This window comes from Miscanthus floridulus, chromosome 10 (assembly GCF_019320115.1).
Source record: "Miscanthus floridulus cultivar M001 chromosome 10, ASM1932011v1, whole genome shotgun sequence".
NCBI classification, from domain to species: Eukaryota; Viridiplantae; Streptophyta; class Magnoliopsida; order Poales; family Poaceae; genus Miscanthus; species Miscanthus floridulus.
In genome coordinates, this window is record NC_089589.1 from 89,541,932 (window position 1) to 89,558,481 (window position 16,550).

The 16,550-nt window shown below is 41.0% G+C and overlaps 3 protein-coding genes and 1 long non-coding RNA gene across 5 annotated transcripts; all 4 read right to left on the minus strand.

The window, feature by feature from the left end:
- Nucleotides 1-361: 361 nt before the first annotated feature.
- On the minus strand, nt 362-1,216 carry LOC136485056 (HVA22-like protein e). The gene is made up of 3 exons (XM_066482007.1): nt 1,134-1,216; nt 890-1,012; nt 362-747 (listed from the first exon to the last, which is right to left on the minus strand). Exons 2-3 carry the CDS (start codon nt 991-993, stop codon nt 480-482), a joined length of 372 nt encoding a protein of 123 aa, XP_066338104.1. The 5' UTR covers nt 994-1,012; nt 1,134-1,216; the 3' UTR covers nt 362-479.
- Nucleotides 1,217-2,059: 843 nt separating this feature from the next.
- LOC136485060 (uncharacterized) lies at nt 2,060-2,669 on the minus strand. The gene is made up of 2 exons (XR_010766311.1): nt 2,401-2,669; nt 2,060-2,278 (listed from the first exon to the last, which is right to left on the minus strand). It is a non-coding gene; the product is annotated as an uncharacterized lncRNA (long non-coding RNA).
- A 957-nt stretch (nt 2,670-3,626) lies between these two features.
- On the minus strand, nt 3,627-5,014 carry LOC136485059 (HVA22-like protein e). Its single transcript, XM_066482010.1, has 4 exons — nt 4,571-5,014; nt 4,399-4,425; nt 4,155-4,277; nt 3,627-4,012 (listed from the first exon to the last, which is right to left on the minus strand). Exons 1-4 carry the CDS (start codon nt 4,615-4,617, stop codon nt 3,745-3,747), a joined length of 465 nt encoding a protein of 154 aa, XP_066338107.1. The 5' UTR covers nt 4,618-5,014; the 3' UTR covers nt 3,627-3,744.
- A 617-nt stretch (nt 5,015-5,631) lies between these two features.
- Nucleotides 5,632-6,750, minus strand: LOC136485057 (HVA22-like protein e). Of its 2 annotated transcripts, none has more exons than XM_066482008.1 (4): nt 6,605-6,750; nt 6,312-6,461; nt 5,970-6,200; nt 5,632-5,843 (listed from the first exon to the last, which is right to left on the minus strand). In XM_066482008.1, the coding sequence occupies exons 1-4, from the start codon at nt 6,649-6,651 to the stop codon at nt 5,771-5,773; spliced, it is 501 nt and encodes a 166-aa protein (XP_066338105.1). In that variant the 5' UTR covers nt 6,652-6,750; the 3' UTR covers nt 5,632-5,770. The 2 variants fall into 2 exon arrangements, with proteins under 2 accessions (XP_066338105.1, XP_066338106.1); XM_066482009.1 differs by having other exon boundaries at nt 5,966-6,200.
- Between the last annotated feature and the right edge of the window lie 9,800 nt (nt 6,751-16,550).

Genomic DNA, 16,550 nt, shown 5'->3' on the forward strand with positions numbered 1-16,550 from the left:
TTTTCAGATATCTTATTTGACTATTCGTTTTATTATTTTTTTATAAATATAATCTATTTTGTTATGACTTATTTTATTATTAGAGATACTTTAATAATGATTTATTTATTTTATAATTTACATAAAATTTTGAATAAGACGAACGGCTAAACAAGATGTCTAAAAGTAAAAAAACATCACTTATTTTGGGACGGATGAAGTACTCTGTTGTTTCTGCAGGTTGTGGACCCACTTGTACCTCAGCGTAGCCAAATTAATTTCAAAGTCTTTGCAAAAGGAAAAAAATAACTGTCAACGGCCATTTATTTACAAATGCGCAAAATGGTTATACATGATGCAGCCTTTTTTGCAAAGAACATCATAAGGAAACAGCAAAAAAAAAGCACTTGTCCTAGGTGTCAGATAAGATATGATATCATATATAAAACAATATAACACATAAAACGGACTCAAAGTTCCTTTTTACAAGTGCATATTGATCAAAGCTTGAGCTTCTTTGGAATGATCATCGAAAGTAGCTTCCTCTTGGACTTCTCATTTGGAGAAGTAGAAAGGATCTTGTCATCTTCGTTAGCACTAATAATAACGTTGTTGTTGCTAGTGCTGCCAGCACCTGCAGCCTGTATGGCAGTATGCTTTTTCACCTGCTCCCTCACAAACCTGTTGTAGATGAATGCTGCTCCCCTGAAGTTTGGAAGAACCAGCCAGGCCATGAACAGCAGCTTCAACTCATACCAAACAGGAATCCTGAAATTCATAGAGATGCTAATCAGACGGCCATGATTGCACATAAGTAACGGGATCCTGTTGACCTGTTCCCACTGGATGTTAGCCTCTATGTGGAATTGCAGAGAGGGAAACTGGGCAGAAATCAGAATAACAAAATTACCAGTAGATTAGGGACTGCAGGAGCATCTCCATGAGTGTGATGAATGAATACAGGATCCAGTAGGCCAGCCACTGCTCGTCGTCGAGCTTGGACGAGCTCTCCATCGCCTGCACCGATGCATATCTGTAGAGTGCAGTCCCATCCATAGGAAAGTATATCATGTATAAATTTTCCATAAAAACACACCAAATTCATGTAGTATCAGATTTTACAGATAAGAGAGTAGAAATTGCTGTGAACTTACAAGGGGTAAAGCAGAGTGACAGTTGGCCTGCAGCAACGTTGAAAGGGGAAGAGAACCAAAATTATGAAACTGAATCACCGTTGGGCGTTGGTAGAAAAGAAAAACAGGCCAAGCCAATCATAGGTGTGAAACTGAATTCGCAAATGAATAAATGAAACTGCACATCACATACCCTGCTAAGGAGTGAAGGTGAGATAGGATCGTCCACAGCTTGCCCATTTGGAGCGACGCTAACAATTAACTGCACCCTTGCCTCCTTAGTTTGCAATTGCAAGCCTGTGGTTTATTGACGGCATGACCTATGCTTGTTGTTTGGATGATGGTGATGCGTACAAAGGGGCGGCAAAAAAAACAGATGGTTGCCGGCCAAGTGAGCTTTAAGATGTCAACAGTAGATGTGTTGACTGCATGGTTGCCAGGCAGGTGAAACATTAGGCCCCAGCCACCTTTGTTCATAAGAATTAGTTCATTTTCACATAAAAATGTTGGAAACGTAAAAAAATCCGGCAATCCAAAAGGTGTCTTAAAGGAAGCCGCCCAACAGGTGCAAAGTAGAAATTGTCCAATTAACTGGTATACTTTCATGTTCAAACAACAGAATATGAACTCATTCAGCAGCAAGGAAAGTCTGTTTTATTTCCACAAACAGTACGAATTTGCAGGCCATCCACAAGGGCTGGGCTCGATTTTTGGCCCATCGAGACAGGCCTTTAGGAAACTACAAAGTGATGTTTTATGGGATGTCTCAGAAGAGACTATAAAGTGATGTTTTAATGACTTGTTCAGAATTGCACTTAATCATAAGATTTAGGCCCTAGCAACAGAAACGGGCCGTTTTCAGAGAGAACGGAAGCAGAGAAATTATTCAGAGTGAAAAGTCTGTCCCAGAACATTGTATATTTTGACATAAAGTTCACACATTCATATCATCAACACCGAAAGGTGGTCTCGTCTCCATTCCATGTTAAAGTTGATGTTCACACATACAGGATGGCCATACACACATCGAACAACTCTATTTCAAGAGAAGAACAAAAGTCAAAAACAAACAACAGAAATCTAGTGGAGTACACTACAGGTTGCCGGGACATGGTCCAGGGATGGGATCACTGCACCCAGCTTCATCTTCAGTAAGCTTCATCATCCTGAAACATTCAGACAGAACACACCGATGACATCTTCAGTCAAAGAAAGGAAATACTCGTACTTTAAAATAACCGTGATCTGCAGGTGTGGCAAGAGCTGAATCTGGTGTTGAGGAGCTCACCTTCTTGGGTGTGACGAAAGCGAGGAACTTGCTCTTGGGCTTGTCCTTGTCCTTGGACGACGGCGACACCGACGACGACTTGCCGTCGTCCTTCTTGCCGGAGCCGGCGGCGGTGAGGCCGTGCTTCCGGAGCTGCTCCCGCACGAACTTGTCGTAGATGAACGCGGCGCCCCTGAAGTTGGGGAGCACCAGCCACGCGATGAACAGCAGCTTCAGCTCGTACCAAATCGGGATCCTGAAATAAACAAACAGAGTCCATTTGAGATAAATCTTCCGGTTAAGGGCCTGTTTGGTTCCTTTAGTCCGCGGACTAAAGTTTAGTCCCTGGACTAAAGTTTAGTCCAGATCCTGTTTGGTTTCAGAGACTAAAGTCTATTAATGCAGTTGTATAAAGATAATATTACCCCTGTTGAGATAAAGATATTACAGCTGCTGGCCACGGGTGGGATAGGGAGTAACCAGGGGCAGGATTTGCTATAGCATGTTTTTTTTTATTATCTTAATAGTCCTCTTTATTGCTTGTTATAGGGAAAGTAGGTTGCTTTTAGTCAATCTGGAGTTGCTCTTAATGGGCTACCAAATGACTTTGCTACTGGGTCTAAAGCATGGGCCTTCAACCAAATACACTGTTAATGGGCCACTAGTACAATCATTCAGTTCTGTTTCTGTCCAACCAAAGTGTTTTCCCATCATTTTCTTTCTCTTCGGAGATAAAAAAAACTAAGCAGACTATGTCCATCTTGAGAAGAAATATTGAAAAAGAAATGCTGAAATTTGTGAAGAGAAGCTGACGATGAAACCAACAGCGTGACAACCGACAAGGTATTATGTGCTCCTTCCATCCCAAAATAAGTGACGTTTTTTATTTTCAGATATCTTATTTGACTATTCGTTTTATTCATTTTTTTATAAATATAATCTATTTTGTTATGACTTATTTTATTATTAGAGATACTTTAATAATGATTTATTTATTTTATAATTTACATAAAAAATTTGAATAAGATGAACAGCTAAACAAGATGTCTAAAAGTAAAAAACATCACTTATTTTGGGACGGATGAAGTACTCTGTTGTTTCTGCAGGTTGTGGACCCACTTGTACCTCAGCGTAGCCAAATTAATTTCAAAGTCTTTGCAAAAGGAAAAAATAACTGTCAACGGCCATTTATTTACAAATGCGCAAAATGGTTATACATGATGCAGCCTTTTTTGCAAAGAACATCATAAGGAAACAGCAAAAAAAAAGCACTTGTCCTAGGTGTCAGATAAGATATGATATCATATATAAAACAATATAACACATAAAACGGACTCAAAGTTCCTTTTTACAAGTGCATATTGATCAAAGCTTGAGCTTCTTTGGAATGATCATCGAAAGTAGCTTCCTCTTGGACTTCTCTTTTGGAGAAGTAGAAAGGATCTTGTCATCTTCGTTAGCACTAATAATAACGTTGTTGTTGCTAGTGCTGCCAGCACCTGCAGCCTGTATGGCAGTATGCTTTTGCACCTGCTCCCTCACAAACCTGTTGTAGATGAATGCTGCTCCCCTGAAGTTTGGAAGAACCAGCCAGGCCATGAACAGCAGCTTCAACTCATACCAAACAGGAATCCTGAAATTCATAGAGATGCTAATCAGACGGCCATGATTGCACATAAGTAACGGGATCCTGTTGACCTGTTCCCACTGGATGTTAGCCTCTATGTGGAATTGCAGAGAGGGAAACTGGGCAGAAATCAGAATAACAAAATTACCAGTAGATTAGGGACTGCAGGAGCATCTCCATGAGTGTGATGAATGAATACAGGATCCAGTAGGCCAGCCACTGCTCGTCGTCGAGCTTGGACGAGCTCTCCATCGCCTGCACCGATGCATATCTGTAGAGTGCAGTCCCATCCATAGGAAAGTATATCATGTATAAATTTTCCATAAAAACACACCAAATTCATGTAGTATCAGATTTTACAGATAAGAGGGTAGAAATTGCTGTGAACTTACAAGGGGTAAAGCAGAGTGACAGTTGGCCTGCAGCAACGTTGAAAGGGGAAGAGAACCAAAATTATGAAACTGAATCACCGTTGGGCGTTGGTAGAAAAGAAAAACAGGCCAAGCTAATCATAGGTGTGAAACTGAATTCGCAAATGAATAAATGAAACTGCACATCACATACCCTGCTAAGGAGTGAAGGTGAGATAGGATCGTCCACAGCTTGCCCATTTGGAGCGACGCTAACAATTAACTGCACCCTTGCCTCCTTAGTTTGCAATTGCAAGCCTGTGGTTTATTGACGGCATGACCTATGCTTGTTGTTTGGATGATGGTGATGCGTACAAAGGGGCGGCAAAAAAAAACAGATGGTTGCCGGCCAAGTGAGCTTTAAGCTGTCAACAGTAGATGTGTTGACTGCATGGTTGCCAGGCAGGTGAAACATTAGGCCCCAGCCACCTTTGTTCATAAGAATTATTTCATTTTCACATAAAAATGTTGGAAACGTAAAAAAATCGGGCAATCCAAAAGGTGTCTTAAAGGGAAGCCGCCCAACAGGTGCAAAGTAGAAATTGTCCAATTAACTGGTATACTTTCATGTTCAAACAACAGAATATGAACTCATTCAGCAGCAAGGAAAGTCTGTTTTATAGCCTGTTTGGTTCCCATGAACTAAAACATTTTGGACTGAAATCTGCATTTTAATTAGACTAAACAGCCAAACACTTGACTAAAAGTGGATTAAAATCCTTTAGTCCTTTAGTCCATAAAACTAGACTAAAATGGACTAAAAGGTGTTGGGGATACCCATGACTCTTATTTATTGCTCTCTCTCTCCACTTTAGTCCATTTTAGTTCAAGGAACCAAACACCACTTTAGTCAATTTTTAGTTCATGAACTAAAGTAGACTAAAACTTTTAGTCCATGAACTAGAGAACCAAACAAGCCCTTATTTCCATAAACAGTACGAATTTGCAGGCCATCCACAAGGGGCTGGGCTCGATTTTTGGCCCATCGAGACAGGCCTTTAGGAAACTACAAAGTGATGTTTTATGGGATGTCTCAGAAGAGACTATAAAGTGATGTTTAAATGACTCTGTTCAGATTTGCACTTAATCATAAGATTTAGGCCCTAGCAACAGAAACGGGCCGTTTTCAGAGAGAACGGAAGCAGAGAAATTATTCAGAGTGAAAAGTCTGTCCCAGAACACTGTATATTTTGACATAAAGTTCACACATTCACATCATCAACACCGAAAGGTGGTCTCGTCTCCATTCCATGTTAAAGTTGATGTTCACACATACAGGATGGCCATACACACATCGAACAACTCTATTTCAAGAGAAGAACAAAAACAAACAACAGAAATCTAGTGGAGTACACTACAGGTTGCCGGGACATGGTCCAGGGATGGGATCACTGCACCCAGCTTCATCTTCAGCAAGCTTCATGATCCTGAAACATTCAGACAGAACACACCGATGACATCTTCAGTCAAAGAAAGGAAATACTCGTACTTTAAAATAATCGTGATCTGCAGGTGTGGCAAGAGCTGAATCTGGTGTTGAGGAGCTCACCTACTTGGGTGTGACGAAAGCGAGGAACTTGCTCTTGGGCTTGTCCTTGTCCTTGGACGACGGCGACACCGACGACGACTTGCCGTCGTCCTTCTTGCCGGAGCCGGCGGCGGTGAGGCCGTGCTTTCGGAGCTGCTCCCGCACGAACTTGTCGTAGATGAACGCGGCGCCCCTGAAGTTGGGGAGCACCAGCCACGCGATGAACAGCAGCTTCAGCTCGTACCAAATCGGGATCCTGAAATAAACAAACAGAGTCCATTTGAGACAAATCTTCCGGTTAAGTCTTCTCAAGAAGATTATGCCACCAAGATCACGGATGAGATTTATCAGTCAGTAAAGTGATTACCAGTAGATGAGGGACTCGAGGACCATCTCCATGAGCGTGATGAAGGAGTAGAGGATCCAGTAGGCCAGCCACTGCTCGTCGTCCAGCTTGGACGGGGTCTCCATCGCCTGCACCGACGCGTACAGGGGGTAAAGGAGCATCACCGTTGGCCTGCAGGAACAAACAAACAGCAGATGGTTTTCACACTCGATCATAACTGAATTAACAAAAGGCTGAAAACAGAAGCACGACAAAAGCAAATAAAAGAAGTGAAGAAAAAAAAAACAGAAGCAGTGAAGATGAACTGGACATACCCTGCAAGCGAGTGGAGGTGGGTGAGGATCGTCCACAGCTTGCCCATCTTCTACAACCTTCTTCTCAGCTGGTTGTGCTGGTGGTGGTCTGGTTGTGCTGTCGCTTGCAGGTTTCACTGAAAGCTAGCTAGAGATGATAGACGGACAGGTGATGTTTCAGGAAGGGGAAGTACTCTAAACGAAACCAGTGTGACAGGGATAGAGGATACTTGGCGTGGCGCTATTGGAGGTTCGCCTGCATTTGTCTCGGTATGACGGAGATGGGGACGTGCACACGTGGCAACATGGTACCGCACCGACCAAGTCAGGTACTTTATGAATTTGGGAGTTGTTTAAGACTTTGGATATCGGAAGGACAGAGAAAATAGGGAACTGTATCCGAAGATGCTTATGGTCTTGGTTCATGTGGACTGGATGGACAGAGAACATGGGAAATTGCACCTAGAGATGGTCAAGCTTCAGTTCCATCTTCCATGCGGATTCTCATGAAATCGGCTTTCAATTTGTCAAAAAAAAAACAGTCTATTTTGGTTGTTAATTTTTTTAGTGCTCTTTGCCCGCGCAATTTGGGTCATATACATGTTGCATTACTGTATCAATTCGATATAATTATTGTGAATTAATAAAATCCTTCCTTTAAAAAATATATGTCTTTGCTCGCGCAATAACAGAGTAAATATGGAGGTGAGCTGCGCTGATCCTATAGACAATGGTTGGTATGCTTAGATCATCTCCAACAGTCCCCGTTCCACCCCCAGTAAGAAAAAACTGTAATTTGAGGGATTTGAGAGCTTCAGCAGTACCCCAATCTCACTCCCAATGAGCAATTTTTTTTCTCAGCTAGCCGCTCAAAATCTAGCCCCCGACCCCTCAATGATGTGGGACCTAGACTCGCCCCAATACAAGTGGAAGCAAGCACTTGACGTCTTCAAGTCACCGACGGTCTCAGAGTAGGAGGGCGGCGGAAGAGGATGCAGCGCGGCTTGGCGATGTGCCCAACAAACGAGGTGACGGCGGAGGAGGAGAGGTGGCCGAGGAGAAGCAGAATCGGAGGAGGAGCATAGGAAGGGAGGGAGTGGCGACAGAGTAGGGTGGCAGAGGAAGAGGATGCGGTGCTCAGAGAGTCGGAGATCACGGGGGAACGAACGGGTGGGTAGAGAAAGAATAGAAGAAAGGGTGTGAATGACAAATTGGCCCCACGTGTCAGAGGAGATATTGGGGGTGAGATTTTCTCATTCTGTTAGAGACGAAACCTTTTAAAAGCCTCAAGACAAAATCATAGCTCCTCCAATAACTAGTTTTGGGTTGAGATTAACTGCTACTGTTAGAGAAGCTCTTAGAGCATCTTCCCCAAATTGAGAAAAAGCAATCCCCTATAACCGGTTAAAGGGGATCGAGAAAACATGATTTGTGGTTAAAGGGGATGACGCCCTAGCTGATCGGGGGGAAATGCATCCTCTATATTACCTTTTCTCCATTTCCACTCTCTTTTAGTCTAAACCTCATTCTGATGCCATAAAAAACTCAAATTTATGGCGGAGATCGACATGCCGACGGCGTTGGAATGGTGGAATCGGGGAAGGTCGACATAGCTGCAACGACCTAATTCCGACTAGTTCCTGGCCTCGTGGTTGCCAGCCGGTAGCAAAGAAGTGCCAACAGTGCTAGATGTAATGGGAACCGACGATTAACGACAAGGAACAGAACATTGGGAGAAATGATTCGTGGCAAAAGGAAAAGGCGACCGATGGGTCTCTCCTTTCTTTAGAGGCGTGGGGGGAGTTTTTGAGGAATTGAGAAAAATAGAAAAAAAAAGAGATCTATTGGAGCTATTTTTTTCATCTAATTTTCTTGGTCTTAGATCCTAACGGGGTATTTGGTTTCAGGAACTGGGTGGTGCATTATCTTCTTACTCATTTCTTTTTTATTTGGTTTATAGAAAAAGAATGAGTTGATGAATCATCACATCATTTCTTATAAGACAATAGATAGTATAAGCACCATCTCATCATCTAGGACGGGTGATTTATTGTCCCTCTATAAAAAGCGTGTGTACAAATGGACAAAGTATTATAATTTTTTATATACTAATATAATAATACTTACTCCCGGCAGGGCGGCTGGCACTGGCACTGACAGGGGCAGGCATAAAGATACCTGAGTACTCGCGCGCCGCGCGCTGACCCGTACATGTCGCCTCCGCCCACACGGCCTCTGCCCACTGCCCGGCCGACCCCGCGGATGCAGCCGAGGAAGCGGTCCACCCAACGCATGGCGTGCCTCCGTGATTACGTGGATTAGTTAGAAGGTGGAAGTCATTATCAACCTGAGTCCGAGGCACTTTCGATTCAATTTTCTACACTACAGACGAACCTGAAGGTGTTAAGAAGGTGAAGCACTAAAGGAAAAAGAAGGAAATTCTTAAAAAAGGATTGGAAAATACAGAAGCTAGCACTTGATAGTCCCGCAACAGGCACAACGAGCAAAAGGCTTGATGCCGGTAGTCCTCCACTGAGCACAAGAAGTACAGGAAGATTGAGTCCTTAAAAAATCTCATGTTTTTTGGTCCTTAAAAAAATAGAAATTGTACGACCAAGCATAGTACCAAGACAGATGGGAAATTACAATAATGCCCCTAGAAACCATATCTGTTCATAAGGGTTGTGGTAGCTCTTTTTTTATTTCACGTGTGGTAGCTTCTTGTCTACCAGACACGAATCAAGAGTGGAAGATGCATTGCGCTGCTCTTACTCTAGATGGGTTCAATGCTCTGAGATGCAGGCCCGTGTGGCAGAACCCCTAATCTAATGCCTTCTAGGAGTGATTGTCTTCCATTAGACACTAAGTACTCAGGGAAGAACACTAAATTACTCGGTTCCGTCGGCACACCCCAGGGAAGAACCCGAAAATCCATATTTTTGCCATCAGGATCACAAATGAGATAATAAAGCTTACATCATTCATAACCATTTCTTACATCACTTTTAATACAACATCAGAGTATAACATTTATTATTATAATAACGGAATGTAATCATATTATCAGAGTTATGAATAATTTAATTGAACAGCGGAATATAAACATGTGAACAGAGTTACAGCGGAAATAAACATCTATTAATGACATGATGAAGTATTGATATATAAACTACGACAACAGATTATGAAACTTTCATTTATAAAAACATTTGGTGGGAGTTATAAATAACAATTACGATCGCAGCGTAAAGAAATCCTCGCTGAGCCCACTAGGAGGTATCCACACACAAGGGTCGGCTCTAGCATCCACCTATCACCTGCAACAGGACGAATAAAACCCTGAGTACTCAATTGTACTCAATAAGACTTACCCGACAGGAGGAAAGAAAAGACTCCAAAGATATGCAAGGCTATCTGGCTGGTGGGTTTATTGCATTTGCAGGAAGCATTACTAAGCGTGCGTCCTTATATTCGATTTTTATTAATAGCCGCATTGGTTCATTAACTAACCATTCTATGTAAGCATCTGTGCTACTTTCAAGCAGGTGGTAAGCAATCAGATTCCTTTTTCCATCTTCCATCTTTCATCTTTCAGTTCTTACAACGGTGCTTAGAGTCAAGACAAGCCGTACCGACTCGGCGACGATTCGCGAACCAATGTGCCCAGCTGGGTGCCCCGAAAACACACGCCCCGCTTGTACCCAAGGTACAAGCAGGACCAACCCATCACCCTCCTGTCCTGGGTGTCCAGGTCCCCGTCCGAACTGGGACTCCAAGCCCCCGCTCCTGAGTCACGGACTCAGTGCGGTGCAAGGACCTCCTCCAACAAAAAGAAACCCTGACAGTCGGTCCGGAAAGAGCCGGATCCACGACAAGAGAGCAACAAGTCTTCCAAGCACCCATACCCAAGTATGTGCTCGGGACAATAGATCTGTGACTTGCCTAGCATCCAATGCAACGGCCGGTCCTTAACCGATCAGACAGGGAAAGCAGTGTAACCAAGCTATGCTCCGCATCCGCGGCGACACAACCTCTTACACCCACCAATACCCAACTATATCCCTGCCCAGTCACCATTTTCCTTTCCACTATTTATTTTTTCAAGTGATAATAATACAGTAATATATTTCCTATCTCTCGCGAGTGACAGTCATCACTCGACTTCTACCGGAGTCCTGTAGCATAGCATTCTACACGATCCTGTCATACTAGTAAGACTCATAGGATAAAGATATATATGCAAGTGGGTTTCATTCAACTCCTTAAAACTTAATGCACAAATATAATTTAAACTACAGAAAGTAGGGGTTATGCACCGGGGCTTGCGTGGGTAAAATATAACCAAAAGTTAGTATTTGCATCTTCGGATCATCCACCATCATCTGAATAGAAAGCCCATTGCATCATCTCCTCGAGAGAATACAATTACACCATCTTCGGATTCCCAATCATCCTTCAACTGATCCGTTGATCCATCATCGTACCTATATGATATGCAATGTGATGCAATGCAAAGACGTAATTAATCAACTGCAATCGTGACTTGTAAAATACGCTTTACGCCACTCAAGTTAACGGGCTAGTTCTAACGACGATCGTACCTAGGCTACATATACACGTTGTCGGATAAGGCGTTATTTCCCAACCAAAGTTTTAGTTATACAAACCCAAGTTGTTTCTTTATCCCGTTCTATCAATTTAATCTTTATTTAAAATAGGACATCATTATCTATCTAGCAAACTAACTATCCTGGAGCTACAAAAATTACAATGAGTACCTAATATTGCTAGAAACATACTATAGAAATTTCAGATCCAACACTATTACCAGTTTATCACAACAATTCCTACAAGTTTATATTTTACAATATTAAGTACCTTAAATTAATTATATAGCTCTCAAGAATATTATCAAACTATGTGAAAAAATATACTAAAAGGTAGATCATGATTTTAGGACATTAACAAAACTGGTTTCACTATTTTTGAATCCCTATACTATTTTATATTAATTTTACAAATTTACTTTATAAGCTAAATTTAAAATCTCTCTAGAAATAAAAAAGACCGACGACACGACCACAGCCCAACGGCGCGCGGGCAGGGGACGGCTTACTTGGACCAATGGGCGGGGAACTTTCAAAGATTCGATACCTGACCCGAGTGCATGTGCAGACGGGATAGATTGGTACTCCCACCTGTGTATTGAATTTATATCTGTTTCATCTTTTTCACGTGGCGAAAGTGACATGTCTCATAACATACTCGAGGCTCTCCCTTGTACTTATAGGGTTATAACCCAATGATATTTTCATTCACCTATATGAATATGTAGATCTTACTTTCATATACTTCCGTGGACTAATGAACTTATGGTCTATTTGGATAAAAGAGCTAATTGCTACTTCCTCCGTTTTAAATTATAAGCCATTTTAAAATTTTCTTAGAGAGTTAAAGCATTTTAAGTTTGATCAAATTTATAAAAAAGATAATAACATTTATGATACCAAATAAGTACCATTAATTTTTTTCTCAATCATATCTTCCTAGTATAACTATTTAATGTCATAAATCTTTGTAATTTTCTCTATAGTTTTGATCAAACTTGAGATGCTTTGACTCTCCAAGAAAGTTAGAATGACTTATAATTTAGAATGGAGAAAGTAGCTAGCTAAAAATTATCTATAGTGCATCCAAAAAGAAGGGCTAAGAGCATCTACAAGAACCTTTCTAAATCTAACTCTCTAAATTATCATTTGAAGAGTCATTTGCATAAAACTCGCTTTATATATCTTTCCACTCTCCAACAAGTCTTCTATATCTCGTGCATAGTCTATAGAGTCATTTTCGTCTTCTATTTTTGGCTAGCGAAAAATCTGGAATAGAAGATGGTTATATTTAGATAACAATTTAGAGAAGCTGTTGGAGGGTAATTTTTCACCAAAATCTGTATTCCTAGCATCTAAGAAGGATATAGAGAATCTCTTGGAATTCATCTAATAAGTGGGCTATTTTTTTAGATAAGCCTTTAACTAGTTGTTAGCCAACTAGTCAACCAACCTTAACTAATAAATTAATTTTGAGTCTAACTAGTAACTAGCACTAGCTAAGAGTCTTAAATCATAGTTTGGTTGACGTGACATTAGTCTGTGAGAATGTGGCATAAGCAAAATAGTCGAATCGATTTAAAATTTGGTACAGGGAATAAGGGGACCATGCTTCAGAATGTTCATCCGCAGCAAGAGGGAAGGGGAACAAATTTAAAGCGGCAGGTTCAGGGCCGTGTCAGCATTGATCGGCAAATGCCGGTGTCCATTCGTATGAGCAAAAGTAGGGCAGCCCTGAGAGACCGCCCTATGAATTGGCAGTTGGATACCCAGATGTTTCAGTTCAACGCTCAAAATCGGTGCACCTAATCCTCCCAATGTCTAACCATACATTACCTGTGCATATACAATGTGGTCCTTTTTATCGTATTTTGATGTGCCAGTTTTTGCTTTGACAGTGAACTGTTTGATACATGCATGCAGAGTGCAGCCAACTGAGAGATGCAGTGTTTTTTTTTTCTTGTTCATTGTTGACAGCATTTCTGCATGTGTCACAACAGACGGATGGTTGATGGTACCACAAAGAACACGAAACCAAATGGATTGTATGTTTTTAGATATGATATAATAAAAAATAATCATCAAAATTACGCGATCAAACAGTAAATTTTTTGTGCGAGGAGGCACATATATCAAACAGATAAAGATGTTACTGATATTTTTACAAAAGGATGAGGAAGGTGTCAAAATTGGATGGCTAATATTATTTAACACTGTTTAACCTACTCCCATTGTATCAAGTAAAGATCAGTAACATATTTATCTCACTATTAGTATAAGGGTCCTTGTCATATCGGACATTTTGATGCTAATTAGGAGATCTAAATATGAACTGATTATAAAACTAATTGCACAGATGAAGACTAATTTGTGAGACGAATCTATTAAGTCTAATTAATTCATCATTAGTGCAGCACCACATTGTCAAATCATAGACTAATTAGGCTTAATAGATTTGTCTCGCAAATTAGTCTACATCTGTGCAATTAGTTTTGTAATTAGTCTATGTTTAATACTCTAAATTAGTGTCTAAACATTCGATTTGAGAGTGACTAAAGTTTAGAAGAGGTATCAGAACACCTTCTAACTGGAGGCTCCAACTCTACTTTAGTCCTCTTGGGACGTGTTGGTAAAAGATAAAATTTAGAAATTCTAACAAAAATCAGAGACATCTAGCCATCTACTTGGCATTTAGTAGACTGTAATAGCCATAGATCTTTTTCCCTAAATATTTACCACAACTATCTTAATTAAAAAAACTCCCCTTAATCTTCATGAAAAGTACACATACATGCCATTATAAAATGTAATGCTGACTCTATTCTAAATTATAAGATGTTTTGACACTTTTAAATACATAGATCTACTCATGCATGGCTATTGGGATGGTGAACTTAGGCCACGACCAATCAAGCATGCGTAGAATGGGGCCAGGAGAGGGCGACATCGGAGCGCTGCATATCTAGTGGACAATTAGTCCACCATGATAACCGTTTTGGTATCTAGCTTAAATTCCTTCACGCTGGCCTAATAAAAAAAGAATATGGAGAGAGTATTTCATAACACGGGGTGTTTGAATCAACTATACATCATTTTATCTGATTATACTGCTACTATATATAAACCAAAGGCGTGATCAATCCATGCCCTTAAGATCATTATCACATAGCACTACTAGAGAACAGACTTTAGAACGATGTCATAATTTGGCATTAGCATCGGCATTTTTTTTTGCCCCCGGGACTAAAGGTCCCTGCCCAACGGTCGTCCGCGGGGCATGGATCTTTAGTCCCGGCTGGTATTACCAACCGGGATGATAATACCAGCCGGGACTAAAGCTTTTAGTCCCGGTTTGGGTGATGCCCCGGGAATAAAGATTAATCTTTAGTCCTGGTTTGGCCTTCTAACCGGGACTAATTATCCCGGCCTATAATCCAGCTCATTTCTTACTCTCCAAGCCCGAGCCATTCCATTCAAACTCACTGCCTCTGTTCTTCAGCTTACTGTTGTTTTTGCTCTCTCCCCCTCCATTGGTGTTGCTCTTCGATTTTGGAGGTAACAAACTTAATCCTCTTATGTTTTATCGGTAGCTTATCTCATTTTGCGATGTAGATGCATGTGTAACTTTATATGTTGGACTTTATTATGATTTTATATGTCATTTTTAGCTCAAAATCACATGATGATTTGCATATATGTTTGAATAAACAAAAGTTAAATTAGTTCATCAAAATCACGCCTTGCTCGTCCTCGCTGGAGCACGCGCCATCCTCGTCCCCGACGGCTTACGTGATCTTAGAATTAATTTTTCCATGAAATGAAAAACTTAGAAAATAGTTAGAAAATTATAGAAAATCCGTACTAGTTGAACTTGCGGACCGTGTTCAGCTCGGCGAGCATGTTCTCTGCCGAGCGGTAACGGACGTCAAGGAGGAGCTATGATTCTACGAGGGAGAGCGGCAACGGTCGTGGAAGACCGTGTTCCCTTTCTTGTAGAATTGGAGCTCTTCCTTGGCCAAGTACGGTGCCGTCCGGTGAAGAAATGCTCACTGAGATGATCACGTAAGCAAGGTCAACTAGTACGGATGGTTATTTATTGAAACATGTTTTTGAGCAATAATTTGATGGATATTTGATAACTTCAGACCTACAAATGTCATCTACAAATGTTACTATCCTCGGTAACCTAAACGCCCGTGAGCTCGCCGATATCGAGCAGGTCACTTAGAATTATTTTTTCCATGAAATGAAATACATAGAAATCATGCCTTTTATTTCTTAGAATTAAATTTTCCATGAAATGAAAAACTTAGAAAATAGTTAGAAAATTATAGAAAATCCGTACAAGTTGAACTTGCGGACCGTGTTCATCTCGGCGAGCATGTTCTCTGCCGAGCGGTAACGGACGTCAAGGAGGAGCTTTGATTCCACGAGGGAGAGCGGCAACGGTCGTGGAAGACCGTGTTCCCTTTCTCGTAGAATCGGAGCTCTTCCTTGGCCAAGTACGGTGCCGTCCGGTAGAGAAATGCTCGCCGAGATGATCACGTAAGCAAGGTCAACTAGTACGGATGGTTATTTATTGAAACATGTTTTTGAGCAATAATTTGATGAATATTTGATAACTTTAGACCTACAAATGTCATCTACAAATGTTACTATCCTCGGCAACCTAAACGCCAGCGAGCTCACCGATATCGAGCAGGTCACTTAGAATTATTTTTTCCATAAAATGAACTACTTAGAAATCATGCCTTTTATTTTTTAGAATTAAATTTTCCATGAAATAAAAAACTTAGAAAATTATAGAAAATCCGTACTAGTTGAACTTGCGGACCGTGTTCATTTCGCCGAGCATGTTCTCTGCCGAGCGGTAACGGACGTCAATGAGGAGCTTTGATTCTACGAGGGAGAGCGGCAACGGTCGTGGAAGACCGTGTTGCCTTCCTCGTAGAATCGGAGCTCTTCCTTGGCCAAGTACGGTGCTGTCCGGTGGAGAAATGCTCGTCGAGATGATCATGTAAGTAAGGTCAACTAGTACGGATGGTTATTTATTGAAACATGTTTTTGAGCTATGTGATTTCTGTCATTTTTAGCTCAAAATTACATGATGATTTACAATAGTAAAATCACTTGATAGTTTGGTATTTTACTATTATACATAGTACATATTTCATGGTTTAGTTAGATAAATAAATAATTTTAGTTTTGTTTAAATATATCATTTTAGAAAATGTGAATTTTACACTAGTTTGCAAAAACAAGTATAGAAAGTAGATGACAACTGGTACCGGATCCTCGGCCTCTTGTTCGGTTGCAAAACGACTGAGGCCAGAACTCCCTCTCATTATCCGCGGCAAGTG

Coding starts and splice junctions, on each gene's coding strand:
- LOC136485059 (XM_066482010.1), bottom strand. CDS start 4,617: ATGGGCAAGCTGTGGACGATCCTATCTCACCTTCACTCCTTAGCAGG. Junction 4,278..4,398: donor GTCACTCTGCTTTACCCCTT/GTAAGTTCACAG, acceptor TGCACTCTACAG/ATATGCATCGGTGCAGGCGA. Junction 4,013..4,154: donor CTGCAGTCCCTAATCTACTG/GTAATTTTGTTA, acceptor TATGAATTTCAG/GATTCCTGTTTGGTATGAGT.
- LOC136485056 (XM_066482007.1), bottom strand. CDS start 993: ATGGAGAGCTCGTCCAAGCTCGACGACGAGCAGTGGCTGGCCTACTGG. Junction 748..889: donor CTGCAGTCCCTAATCTACTG/GTAATTTTGTTA, acceptor TATGAATTTCAG/GATTCCTGTTTGGTATGAGT.
- LOC136485057 (XM_066482008.1), bottom strand. CDS start 6,651: ATGGGCAAGCTGTGGACGATCCTCACCCACCTCCACTCGCTTGCAGG. Junction 6,462..6,604: donor CACCTCCACTCGCTTGCAGG/GTATGTCCAGTT, acceptor TTGTTCCTGCAG/GCCAACGGTGATGCTCCTTT. Junction 5,844..5,969: donor CTCGCTTTCGTCACACCCAA/GTAGGTGAGCTC, acceptor TGAATGTTTCAG/GATCATGAAGCTTGCTGAAG.